Raw genomic sequence first — 13870 nt, forward strand, 5'->3', positions numbered from 1 at the left:
GAGACAAAGTATATGTGAACTGCTGTATGAAAAGTGAATTTACTCCGTAAATCTTCACCCAAATCCTAATTAAAAAAATTTACAGCCTTGGAAACTTCACTGGAGAGTTCTACTCTGTTGTATAGGGTTACTGTAAGCTGGGATCAACTCAATAGCAGTTATTTGTTTTTTGTTTGTTCATGTCATAATAGTTACGTAAGAATTACATGAAATATGGGTATATGGGTGGATAGATGGGTGGAAAGGCTGAACTAGTAATTTTGTCTATGAAGCGGGGAGTGTACTCAAGACCATTTATAGGATTGGCAGACAGTAGTCCTATAACTTTATGTGTATGGTCTGAATTCCCAAGTGTATAGTAGACCTGACAAGGGGCAGGTTGTAGTCACTTCTTGGTCACAGCCAGCTACCCAGAGGGACTGAGTGGTTGAACCTGTGGGCTCAGGACCATACTTTCAGGGGACATCAAGCTCAACTGGCATAAAATACTACACAAAACATTGTTCCACCTCCTACTTTGGTGAATAGCAACTGGGATCTTAAAAGCTTGCAAGCAGCCATCTACATGCAACAATGGGTCTCTCCTCATCCAGAGCAAAGAAGAATGAAGAAAACCAAAGATTCAGGGAAACACTTAGTCCTAGTGACTGGTACACTATGTGATCCACAGCCTATATGGATATTAGACCAAAACTAGATGATGCCCAGCTAGCACTGTAAAACACTCAGAGGGGCATCTATGTATGACATCCTAGATAGAGAGGGAGAACAATGTGGAACAAAACTCAGATAATTTGGGGGAAAAAAAAAAAAAAGAGGAGAGCCAGGTTTGCTGGTCTGATAGAGCCTGGTGGAACCACTGAGACTATGGCCCCTAGCTGCCCTGCAGGTCTGGAATTGAACCCACACCTGTGGCTTCCAGCCAAATAAAAGACAGGCATATGAGTTGAACATTTACCTGAGGTAGATACACCCTTGGATAGAACAATCATGGGAGAAAGAAGGGCTGTTTATGCACAGGGAGACAGCTCAAGGAGCAGGGTTGCATGGAGGGATGGACACAGGGAAGAGATAACTATCAGGAGGAAGTGGGAAGGGAGTTGTTGCATTGTGGTAAATTGTAGTCAATGTCATGAGACAAAGTATCTGAACTGCTGTACAGAAAGTGAATTTGACCTGTAAATTTTTAATTACATTTTCACAATTTAAAAAAATCACAATTAAAAAAATTTAAAAAAAAAATTACACACAATTAAAAAAAAAGAATTACATGAAATAAAGTATATAAAGAATAGAGCACAGCACAAGACATGTAAGTGCTCACTGTGTCCTATTGAGCTACTGTTATTAAAACAAGGAATGTTAAGATGACTCTAGAAGAAAAGAATTTTCTTTTTGTCTTAGAGGTTTTTACCCATACCAAGCACTGCTCATAAGTCCCAAAATTTCGTGTTTTCCTCCCATATTCCTGATAATGGAGATGTATATGCAATACCTTTCATGTACTGGTGATAGGCTGTGACAGTGATTTCCTCAGACATGTTTCGGATCCTGATTTGAATTTCTGAAGTATCTCCAAAATCTATCACCAGACAAAGAGACCCTTCAGAAATCATCTGCAGTCGGAACCCCAGATTTAGAGATGCCTGTGTATCAGTTTCTGGTAACCTCTGGGTGACAGGATTTACCACGACGCTGGAATCTCGTGCAGGGATGGTACCAGGAGGACAAGGACTGAGGAAGCAGGGTTTCCTGGGCCCTGACTGGGTCGTTGAGAGGCTCTGGGAGTGAGAAGCACCAAGAAGAACACCTGCAGAGCTGTGGGAAGAGGTAGAATGCTTCAGAGTCCAACAGGATCACTCCAAGAATCAAATCACATTTCCCCTCAACCCAAACAGATGACAAGGATGGAGGAGCCTAAACTGGAGGATTTACAACTGAAAAAAAAGTTGGCATGATCTATCGCAAATTGTTTTGACCAATGGTTCTCAATATGGCCCCAAGACCAGCAGCATCAGCACAACCTGGATACTTGTTACAGGTATAAATGCTTGGGCCCCAACCATACCTGCTGAATCACAGCCCTCAGGAAAGCCCAAGGTAAGCTAATATGTTACAATCACTAATCTAGCTGTATCAATAAAGGAAATAATGAAAACATTTTCTCTCATTTTTGAATTGATGGACAAGAAAATATGAGTCTCCCAAAAGGCACTATTCATATGTTTTTATAAAAATGCTCTACATGGGGGAGTGCTGTTCTTGTTGTTAGGTGCCACTGAGTCATCTCCAGCTCACAGACACCCTATGTACAGCAGAATGAAACACTGCCTGTTCCCGTGCCAGCTCCACGTTCCCTGTTATACTTGACCCCATTGTTGTAGCCATTGCATCAATCCCTCTTGTTGAGGGCCTTCTCTTTCGCTGATCTCCACTTTACCAAGCATGATATCCTTCCCCAGGGAATAGTCTCTTCTTACAATATGACCATAGTAGGTGAGATGAAGTCAGGCCATTCTCACTTTCAAGGAGCATTCCAGCTGCACTTCTTCTAGGAAATATTTGCTAGTTCTTTGAGCAGTCCATGGTACTTTCAGCATTCTTTGACAGCACCATAACTCAAAAGCACCAACTCTTCTTAGTTCTTTGTTATTCATTGTCCAGCTCTCACGTGCATATGAGGTGATCAAAAATACCATGGTTTGTATCAGGCGCATCTTAGTCCTCAAGAAGACATCTTTGCTCTTCAGCACTTGAAAGAGGTCTTTTGCAGGAGATTTGCCCAGTGCTATGCATCATTTGCTCTGGTAGTGTAGTGCCTTAGGCACTTGACTGCTAACCAGAGGGCTGGTGATTCAAACCCACCAGCCACTCCTCGGAAGGAAGGTTGGGCAATCTACTTCTGTAGTGATACCACCTCAGAAACCCAAGGAGGGGTCGCGATGAGTCAGGTCCGACTCTACGGTACATAACAACAACAACAACATGCATCATTTGATATCTTCACTGCTGCTTCCACTGGTGTTGATTGTAGAACCAAGTAGTAGGAAGTCTTTGATAATTTCAATCTTTTCTCCATTTATCGTGATGTTACGTATTGGTCCAGTTGTGAGGATTTTTTTTTTTCTTTATATTGAGGTGTAATCCATACTGCAGACTGTATTCTTCAATCTTCATCAGTAAGTGTTTCAAGTCATCCTCACTTTCAGCAAGCAAAGTTGTGTTGTCAGCATATCACAGGTTGTAAATGAATCTTTTTCCAGTCCTGATGTCACATTCTTCTTCATATAGTCCAGCTTCTCAGATTATTTGTTCAGCATACAGATTGAATAACTATGATGAAAGGATACAACCCGGATGCTCTTCCTTCTTGATTTTTAAAGCATGCAGTATCCTCTTGCTCTGTTCAAACAACAGCCTTCTGATCTATGTACAGGTTCCTCATGAGTACAATTAAGTGTTCTGGAATTCCCATTCTTCTCAATGTTGTCCACAATGTGTTATGATCCATACAACTGAATGCTTTTGCATAGTCAATAATACACAAGTAAACATCTTTATGGTATTCTTTGCTTTCAGCCAGGATCCATCTGACATCAGCAATGATATCCCTTGTTCTATATCTCTTCTGAATCCAGCTTGCATTTCTGGAAGTTCTCTGTCAATGTACTGCAACACTCGTTTTTAAATTATCTTCAGTAAGATTTTACTTGCATGTGATATTAATGATATTCTATTCCTGGAGTCTCGTTTTTTGCAAATTCCTTCAGTGCAGCTTGGACTTTTTCCTTCAGTACCATTGGTTCTTGATCATATGCTACCTCCTGAAATAGTTGGACGTGGACCAATTCTTTTTGATACAGAGACTTTGCATATTTCTTCCATCTTCCTTTGATGCTTTCTCCATCATTCAATATTTTGCCAATAGAATCCTCCAATATTGGAACTTCAGGCTATAATTTTTTCTTCTTCAGCTTGAGGAATGCCAAACATGTTCTTCCCTTTTGATTTTCTAACTCCAAGTCTTTGCACACTTCATTATAGTACTTTAATTTGTCTTCTCTGGCCACCCTTTGAAGTCTTCTGTTCAGTTCCTTTATTTCAGCATTTCTTCCATTTGCTTTCTCTACTGTCTATTCAAGAGCAAGTTTCAGAGTCTCTTCTGATATCCATTTTGGTTTTTTCTTCCTTTCCTGTTTTCTTAATGACCATTTGCTTTCTTCAGGTATGATGTTCTTGACGGTATCCCACAATTTGTCTGGTCTTTGGTCATTGGTGTTCAATGCATCAAATCTATTCTTCTGATGGTCTCTAAATTCAGATGGGATATAATCAAGGGCATATTTTGGCTTTTGGAGCTTATTTTAATATTTTTTTTCAGCTTCAAGTTGAGCTTGCATATGAGCAATTGATGGTCTGTTCTACAGTCAGCTCCTGGCCTTGTTTTGACTGATGATATTGACCTTCTCCATTGCCTCTTTCCACAGACATGTTGTTGTTGTTGTTATGTGCTGTGGAGTCGGACTCAACTCATAGTGACCCCTCCTTGGGTCCGAGGCAGTATCACTATGGAAGTAGATTGCCCAAACTTCTAAGGACTGGCCGGTAGGTTTGAACCACCAGCCTTCTGGCTACCAGTCAAGTGCTTTAAGCACTATGCTACCAGAGTTCCTGTTTCCACAGATATAGTTAATCTCATATCTGCATATTCCAGCTGTTGAGATCCATGTGCATAGGTGCTGTTTATGTTGTTGAAAAAAAGGTATCTGAAGTGAGTAAGTCAGTGTTATTTCTATTACCAAGGCCATATTTTCTAACTACCGATGATTCTTTGTTTCCAACTTTCACATTCCAATCACCAATAATTATCAATATATCTTGATTGTGTGTTTGTTCAATTTCAAACTGCAGAAGTTGGTAAAAATCTTCTATTTCTTCATCTTTGGCTTTAGTAGTTGCTGTGTAAATTTGAGTAACAACAGCATTAGCTGGTCTTCCTTGTAGGCCTATGGATATTATCCAATCACCAACAGTATGATACTTCAAGATATATCTTGAGATGTTCTTTTTGACAATGAATGTAATCCTGTTTCTCTTCAATTTGTCATTCCCATAATAGTAGGGGAACAGGAAAGGGGAGAACCCCAGGAAGGAAGGGGGAGCCGGGCATCATTTGCCAGAACAGGAAGGGGGAAGGCCAGAAAGTGAGCAGAGTGGTTTAGAACAACTAAGGGAGATAAAGTTATCTCTAAGTTTGCCATAATGTGGTGGCTTGCGTGTTGCTGTGAGACTGGGGGTTGTGTCACTGGTGTTTCAAATACCCATGGTGGACAGGTTTCAATGGAGCTTCCAGATTGAGACAGGCTCAGAAGGAAGAAGCTATCCACTTCTCAAAGAATTGGCCAGTGAAAACCTTATGAATAGGAGTTAAACACTGTCTGATATATTACTGGACAACTTTATAAATAGCCCTGAAACACTGTCTGATACCGTGCCAGAAGATGATCCCCTCACATTGGAAGGCACTCAAAATATGACTCAGAAAGAGCTGCCTCATCAGAGTAGAGCCTACCTTAATGATATGGATAAAGTAGAGCTTTAGGGACCTCCACTTGCTGATGTGGCATGACTGAAAATGACAAGAAACAGCTGCAAACATCCATTAATAATTGGAACATAGAATGTACAAAGTATGAATTTAGAAAAAGTGAAGATTGTCAAAAATGAAATGGAACACATATAGATTGATATTCTAGGCATTAGTGAGCTGAAATGGACCAATTTTGCCCATTTTGAATCACATAATCATATGATCCACTACGTTGGGAATGACAAATTGAAGAGGAATGGTGTGGCATTCATCATCTCAAAGAATGTTTCAAAATCTACCCTGAAGTACAATGCTGTCAGTGATAGGATAATATCCGTATGCCTACAAGGAAGGCCAGTAAATACTACTATTATTCAAATTTATGCAACTACCGCCAAAGCCAAAGATGAGGAAATTAAAGATTTTTCCCAACTTCTGCAGTCTGAAATTGACCCAACATGCAACCAAGATATGCTAATTATCACTGGCGTTTGGAATGCAAAAACTGGAAACAAAGCAGAATCACCAGCAGTTGGAAAATCTGGCCTTGGTGACAGAAATAATGCTGGAGATCACATGATAGAATTTTGCAAGACCAACGACTTGTTCATTGCAAACACCTTTTTTCAACAACACAAATGGAGGCTGTATAGGTGGACTTCACTAGATGGAGTACAAAGGAATCAGACTGACTACATCTGTGGAAAGAGGCGATGGAAAAGCCAAAACGAGGCCAAGAGCTATTGTGAAATAGACCATCAACTGCTCATATGCAAGTTCAAGTTCAACTGAAGACAATTAGAACAAGTCCATGGAAGTCAAAATATGACCTTCAATATATTCCTATATTCCTCCTGAATTTAGAGACCATTAAGAATAGATTTGATGCACTGAACACCAATGATTGAAAGCCAGAGGAATTGTGGGATGACATGAAGAACATCATCTATGAAGAAAACAAAAGGTCATTAAAAAGACAGGAAAGGAAGAAAAGACCAAAATGGATGTCAGAAGAGACTCTGCAACTTGCCCTTGAATGGAGAGTAGCTAAAGCAAATGGGAGAAATGCCAAGATAAAAGAGCTGAACAGAAGATTTCAAAGAGCAGTTTGAGAAGACAAAGTCAATTACTATAATGAAATGTACAAAGACATGGAGTTGGAAAGCTAAAAGAGAAGAAGAATGTGGCATCAGGATTGTAAGAACAATCATTAACAACTTGCAATATGCTGACGACACAACTTTGCTTGCTGAAAGTGAGGATGAGTTGAAGCACTTACTGATGAAGATTAAAGACTGCAGTCTGAAGTATGGACTACACCTCAACATAAAACAAAAATCTTCACAACTGGACCAATAATCAGCATCATGATAAATGGAGAAAAGACTGAAGTTGTCAAAGAGTTCTTATTACTTGGTTCTATAATCAACACCAATGGAAATAGCAGTCAAGATATCAAATAATGCATACATACCACTGGAAGAATCTGCTGGAAAAGACCTCTCTCGAGTGCTGAAGAAGAAAGATGTCTCCTTGAGGACTAAGGTGTGCCTGACACAAACCTTGGTATTTTCAATCACCTCATATGCATGTGAGAGCTGGACAAGGAACAAGGAAAACCGAAGAAGGGTTGATGCTTTTGAGCTGTGGTGCTGGTGAAGAATGCTGAAAATACCATGGGCTGCTCAAAGAACTAACAAATCTGTCCTGGAAGAAGTGCAACTGGAATGCTCCTTGGAAGCAAAAATGGCCAAACTTCATCTCATCTACTTTGGTCATGTTGTCAGAAAGGACTATTCCCTGGAGGAGGATATCATGTTTGGTAAAGTGGAAGGTCAACTAAAAAAGGGAAGCTCCTCAACAAGATGGACTTACACAGTGGTGACAATGACTAGCTCAGGTATAGCAAGGATTGTGGGGCTGGCACAGGACAAGGCAGTGTTTCACTCTGCTGTACATAGGGTCAGTGTGAGTCGGAGATGACTCAGTGGCACCTAACAACAACAACATCATAGATCATGATTGTCTTATTCAAAATGACCAATGCCACACTGCAGCTAACTAATTGCTTAGGATATTGATCTCTATCCATTCCATTTAATTTGTGATGATGTCCAATTTTCCTAGATTCATACTTCATACATTCCACATTCTAATTATTAATGGATGCATGCAACTGTTTCTTCCCATTTTGAGTCGTGACCCATCAGGAAATGAATGGCCCAAAAGCTTTACTCCATCCACATCATTAAGGTTGACTCTAATATGAGGAGGCAGCCTTCTTCAGTCATATTTTGAGTGCCTTCCAACCTGAGGGACTCATCTTTGGGAAGTATATGAGACAGTGTTTCATGGCTCTTCATAAAGTTTTCCAGTAATATATCAGACAGTGCTTCCCTGCTATTCATAATGTTTTCAGTGGCCAGTATTTTCAGAAGTCAATGGCCCCATCCTTCGGCCCAATCTGTCTTAGTCTGGAAGCTCCACTGAAATCTGTCCAATTGAGCTTGATGTCCACCATGGTGACCCTGCTGGTATTTTAAATACTGGTGGCATGGCCTCTAGCCTCACAGTAACATGTAAGCCATCACAATATGACAAACTGACAGATGAGTGGTGGAAACTAGTTTAGTTTATGCTATACTAATTTAGCATAAACTAAAGGTTAAAAATCAGATAGAAAAGACTTTCATGAAAGTGAAAAGGTTTTCAGTATCTTATGACCAATTCACCTGCTCCCTCCCCTCAAAGTATGCTGCACCTGCCATAATAAAAATACAATCACACAAGCCTTTAGTCTGAATTAATACCTGATTTGAAACAAAAAGAAAATATAAAGGTAAATACCTGCAAGGGACAGGGTCTAGTACAATGAGGATGCTAAAATCACCACCTGAATTTGGGTATGACTCTTGAATTGGTAGTGAGAAGGGACAATGGCCTTTACACTACCCTTACCTTACCTTCTAGGACAGGTGAGGAAATGTGAAGTTGGACACAGGAGGGATAGCTTGGTGGCTGCTCTGAGGGATAGTTTTGTTGCTTCAATCCAGGCCCCTGCCTTAACATTGGTGGGTAACACACAGGGCCCAGGAGGGAGCTTCTTATTCACATCCTTTGCTGAGCACAATGGTCTAATGATGCAATCAGAAATCTCCATTTTCAAGCTGTAGGGTGCCACTATCGAAGAGTTGCACTGAAATATGAAAACATTTTTTTAAAAAAAGCTTATGGTTTATCAAATGGCCTAGTTACTAGGATAAGCTCTTTGGGTCAAAAAGTAAGCTCACAGAACCTAGGTGAGGCCAAGGTCTTGGGGTTATTTGGTAAGTTATAGAAATTTCCCCATCTCACACAATGACATGACACTGGGGATGAGATAACATATCATCCCTGTTACTCTCCAAGAGGGCCACATCGCAGCTACCTGAACCAAGGGGAAAGTTTTATCAGGAATTTTGGGGATGATTATTACCAGAAGTTCATATTGTTCCCTGGATTAAGCAAATGGAAAACTAGCTAATTTTATATGGTCAGATATAAATTAAAGTTAAGAGCTTAAAGATGTACTTTGGCACACATTAAAAGTAAGTTGTTGTTGTTGTTATGTGCCGTCGAGTCAGCCCTGACTCATAGCGACCCCTCCTTGGGTTTCCGAGGCAGTATCACTACGGAAGTAGGATTGCCCAACCTTCCTTCCAAGGAGTGGCTGGTGGGTTTGAACCGCCAGCCTTCTGGTTAGCAGTCAAGTGCCTTAGCCACTATGCTACCAGAGCTCCCACATTAAAAGTATATATTCCTTTATTGCCTGACAAATTTAGTTATACTTTCAGTTTGCGTGAGTGGTGTCAAAAGGACTGGAAAGGTACACCAATGGCTGTCTGCAAACAGACGACCTACCGTGATACTCACCAGTAGCTTCCTGATAAAATTCAACTGCACATTTCAGATACCAACCTTGAGCAGATCAGAGAATATAGTATTTGCTTCTCCAAGTGCACACATTGGTTGGTATGTGGAGCTGAGGCCAATGCTACTCCAGATAACTCTGCTTGCAATAGAATGTGTGTGGAAGGTCCTAAATATGAAGAGCAAAAGAAAAAGAGAGGGAAACCTGTAGTATTTATATCAAGAATTTGGTGCATCCAGATTACTAATCATGGAGTTCCTGGATGGTGCAAATGATTAATACACTCAGCTGCCAACTGGAAGGTTGGCGGTTCAAGTCTACTCAGAAATCCCTCAGAAGAAAAGTCTGGTTATCTACTTCCAAAAAAATCAGCCATTAAAAATCCTGTGGAGCATAGTTTTACTCTGATACACATGGGGTCATCATGAGTCAAAATTGACTTGGCAACAATTGCTTTTTTTTTTTTTTTTTTTTACTCATAAAAGTCAAGTGTCCTGCATACTCTCTAAAGATTGATTACAGAGGGATACAATATAGTTCAGAACAAAACCAGAAAGGTTGTGGCAAATATTCTAGTGGGAAGTATTCACTACAGAATGAAGCATATCATTTACTAAAATCTATGCCCAACTCAGACACCGATTCAGAAGATTAATCCAGCAAAAGGATCAAATTTGGAATGTACTCCAATGGTGCCTCTTCCATGAGAAAGGCTTTGGCTTACACTGCCTCAGCCAAACCTGGGGTTCCTGCCAGAAAAGACCTGATGTGTTCTATGCAGGCAATGATAGACTGTTTGGTAATGATTTATTTGTAATGGGCCTACCCACAGAAAAGAAATGTATAACTGCTGACCATATTTGGTACATTCAAACTCTGGCAGGAAAAGAGTAATTAGGGAGACATGATGGATGAAAATATGTCTGGTGAAGATGAAAGCCAATGAGTGTGTCACATTCACATGGCACTACAATAGGACTGTATTTACAACTGTCATCCACTAGTCATCTATCAGTTTGTTGTACTCTCCTGGCTTGTGCATTCCTGTGATTCTGAAACTATGCCATCCATATTTCAAATACCAGCAGGGTCATCCAGGGTGGACAATTTTCAGAAGACCTTCCATTTGAACACAGACTAGGAAGGAGAGTCTAGAGACCAAATTCTAAAAAGCAGCCAATGAAAACCCTATGGATCATAACAGAATATTGTCCAATATAGTGTGCTGGAAGATGAGCCTCCTAGGTTGCAAGCCACTCAAGGTGTTCAATGGCCATAAAAACGGACTTGAGCATACTAATGATCATGAAAATGGCACAAGACTATGAACCATGTTGTTCTGTTGTATATGAAGTTGTCTCGAGTCAGAGCTGACTCCATGGCAACTAATAATGCAGTTGTCATGGATGTCTCAACCTAGCCTCCATGTTTCATTCAACTATGCTGTCCTTCCCAAATCTTCTCTCCTCTAGAATAGACATTCTAAATTACTGCAACCATTCTTAATGTGACATAATTTCTAGGCACTTTCTCTTCGTGTTTTCTTTGTATCTCTTTATTTCTTAATGTAGTAATAAGTCTTTTTTAAAAAAAGAATCTGCATGTCTTAGATAAGGTCAAAGATTTACAGGATACTAGAGGAGAGGGCTAGCATGGTATAGGGACAGGGAGTGAATTCGACTTGCAGACCTAAGATGAAGTATTCCCTACCCAAGGTCTTACTTTGCTTCAACTTAAAAGCTTCTTTTGTTTTCCCTTGTACTCACAGACACTGGCCAGAAGTTTGGTCATATAACCTCTGGTTTGCTACAGATGAAGATTGAGGATGGAATTCACTGGCTGAACAGGAGGTTGGAGGTAAAACAAAGGAGTTTTCTCATAAGATAAAACCCTCACACCTGTTCTAATTTACTTTATTTGTCCTCTGAATTTTTTCACAGACTACAGAAGAGAAACAATAATGTTATTTTCTATGGTAGCATATTGTTGTCGCTGTTGTTGTTGTTGTTAGCTACCATCAAGACAGTCCCTGACTCATGATGACTCCATGCACAATAGAACAAAATGCTGTCCAGTCCTGCATCATCTCCACAATGGCTTGCCATTCCCTACCTAAGGCCATTGTGATCCATAAGGTTTTTATTGGCTGACTTTTGGAAGTAGATCACCAGGTCTTTTTTCTTAGGTTTATCTTAGTCCACAAACTCTGCTGAAATCTGTTCTGCATCATAGAAACATGCAAGCCAGTGGCAGACAGGTGGTATATTCACATGAGGTGCACTGGCAAGAAAATGAACGTGGATCTCCTATACGGAAGGCAAGAATTCTACCACTGAACCACCACTGTCTTCTAACTGGAGATTTATCTTTAATTAAAACATTCCTAAATCAATTCTCAAAACTAAACTTCAAAATTCTCCATCAGTTTATCCTAGTGATGGCAAAAATTGTTCTGCAGAAGCTGCAAAGAGTAAGTTTGCCCCACATGGTTTCCAGTAAGAATTTCACACTGAGATGTTCCACCTTAAAATGTGTGCTGCATAGAACTACCTGAACAAATTCTTTCTCTAAAAGAAAGACATGTCATTGAAATTGATTCAGGAAGATCACAGACTTAGGACCATACATATACAAACCATCTAGTGAGCCCTATTCCCCCCAATATTGCCAGCAGCAAAAACACAGAAATTGGAGTAAGCAGGGCAAGACATTCTGATGTGTTAAGAGTGTGGGTTTCCCATGCAAGATAGGCTTCATTACTTTTTTTACTCTAAAGTTCCTAGGAGCTCTGGTGGCATAGTACCTAAGGCATTTGACTGATAATCAGAAGCCTGGTAGTTCAAATCCTCCAGCCACTCCTCAGAAGCAAGGGTGGGCAATCTACTTCTGTAGTGATACAGCCTCAGAAACCCAAGGAGGGATCTCTATGAGCCAGATCTGACTCCACAGCAGTGGTTGTTTTATTGTTGTTGTTAAAGTTCTACCTGAATTGACTCAATGGCAGTGAGTTTGGTTTTAGTTTTCTGGAAAGTTCTAGCTAGTGGCTATATTGGTTATTTTTACACTATCTTATACGTAGCTGGGACTTATATTTAAAAACGTGTGCTGCAGGTTCCATGCACTGCCCTGCTTCATGTTCTGTTAAATTTGCTCCTCATTTATCAACACACTTAAGTTCCAAAGATAAAGTCATTGTACAAAAATTGGCATTATGCAAAAATAGAGGATGACCATATCCATCACAGAATGGAAGATGACTACATCATTACATAACTGCCAAATTACATCATTACACAACTGTCAAATTGTATAACTGCCAAACCATCGATAACCATGGCCCAGCCAATTTGACATATAACTTTAACTGTCACAGCCAGTATTACTCTTGCCTTGTATCTTAGCATTCATTACTGCCAGACGTACATTGTTAATATGTACTATCAAAGTATAGTAGTTTTTTACAATTGTCGTAAATGTGAAACGTCAGCTAACAAGATAGTCAGTAAGTAAGGAGTAAGTATACTTAAATTCTGTATCTCAATTCCATTTCTGTCTTGACTCCTCAGCCATAATTAGTTGCTCCCTTATAGATTCCAAAGAAGTTTGGTCCATATTAGTGTTGTCTCATTCACAACTTTTAATATAGTTGTCTCCTGCAGTAGAATTTAAGTTCCCTGAGATAAGAAATTCTATTCATTACCTTAGTAATCCATGACCACTGCCAAGGATAGAAGCACAGAGTAGGCTTCAACAAACATTGGGCTTTTTTTTTTTGAGGGAAAGGAAAGTGAGGGAGATGTATTACAAATAAATGGGATAACAAGAGTCAAGATCAGGTGCATTGAAGGTTGATCAGAGAGAACTGTGATTAATTTAGCTATTCTCTGTAACATCTGCGGGTGTTTACCATTAACTGCACTTTGAATAATGGTATGGAGAGACAATGATTTGCATCAATAAATAAAAATAGTGGAACTGAAATAATAATGAAGAATAAAAAACATCTACATTTACCAATCTTTTTTTCCTTTAAGAAATAAAAAATTGACCTTCTAAAAATTAAATTTTTATGTGCTTCCAAAGACTTCTCCAAAAGAGTCAAAAGAGAACCTACAGAGTGAGAAAAAATATTTGGTAATAACATGTCTGACAAGGGACTTATCTCTAGAATTTATAGAACACTCAAACACCTCAATAAGAAAAAGACAAACAATCCAATTAAAAAATGGGCAGAAGACATAAAAAGACACTTCACCAAGGAGGATATTAAGCGGCCAACAAACATTATGAAGAAATGCTCACGATCATTAGCTATTAGAGAGATGCAAATCAAAACAACAATGAGATACCATCTTGCTCCAGCACTAGTA

The 13870-nt window shown here is 39.6% G+C and overlaps 1 protein-coding gene across 1 annotated transcript in view; it reads right to left on the bottom strand.

The window, feature by feature from the left end:
- Positions 1-9008, bottom strand: part of PKD1L1 (polycystin 1 like 1, transient receptor potential channel interacting) — a 256681-nt gene extending 247673 nt beyond the window's left edge. Inside the window, exons 1-3 of the mRNA XM_007944144.1 lie at positions 8991-9008; positions 8554-8786; positions 1496-1818 (exon numbers count right to left, since the gene is read on the bottom strand). Coding sequence (XP_007942335.1) covers positions 1496-1818; positions 8554-8786; positions 8991-9008 — 574 coding nt within the window. The remainder of the gene's footprint in view (positions 1-1495; positions 1819-8553; positions 8787-8990) is intronic.
- Between the last annotated feature and the right edge of the window lie 4862 nt (positions 9009-13870).

The sequence above is a fragment of the Orycteropus afer genome, unplaced genomic scaffold (genome assembly GCF_000298275.1).
Source record: "Orycteropus afer afer isolate SDZICR_OR568_19922 unplaced genomic scaffold, OryAfe1.0 scaffold00121, whole genome shotgun sequence".
NCBI lineage: Eukaryota > Metazoa > Chordata > Mammalia > Tubulidentata > Orycteropodidae > Orycteropus > Orycteropus afer.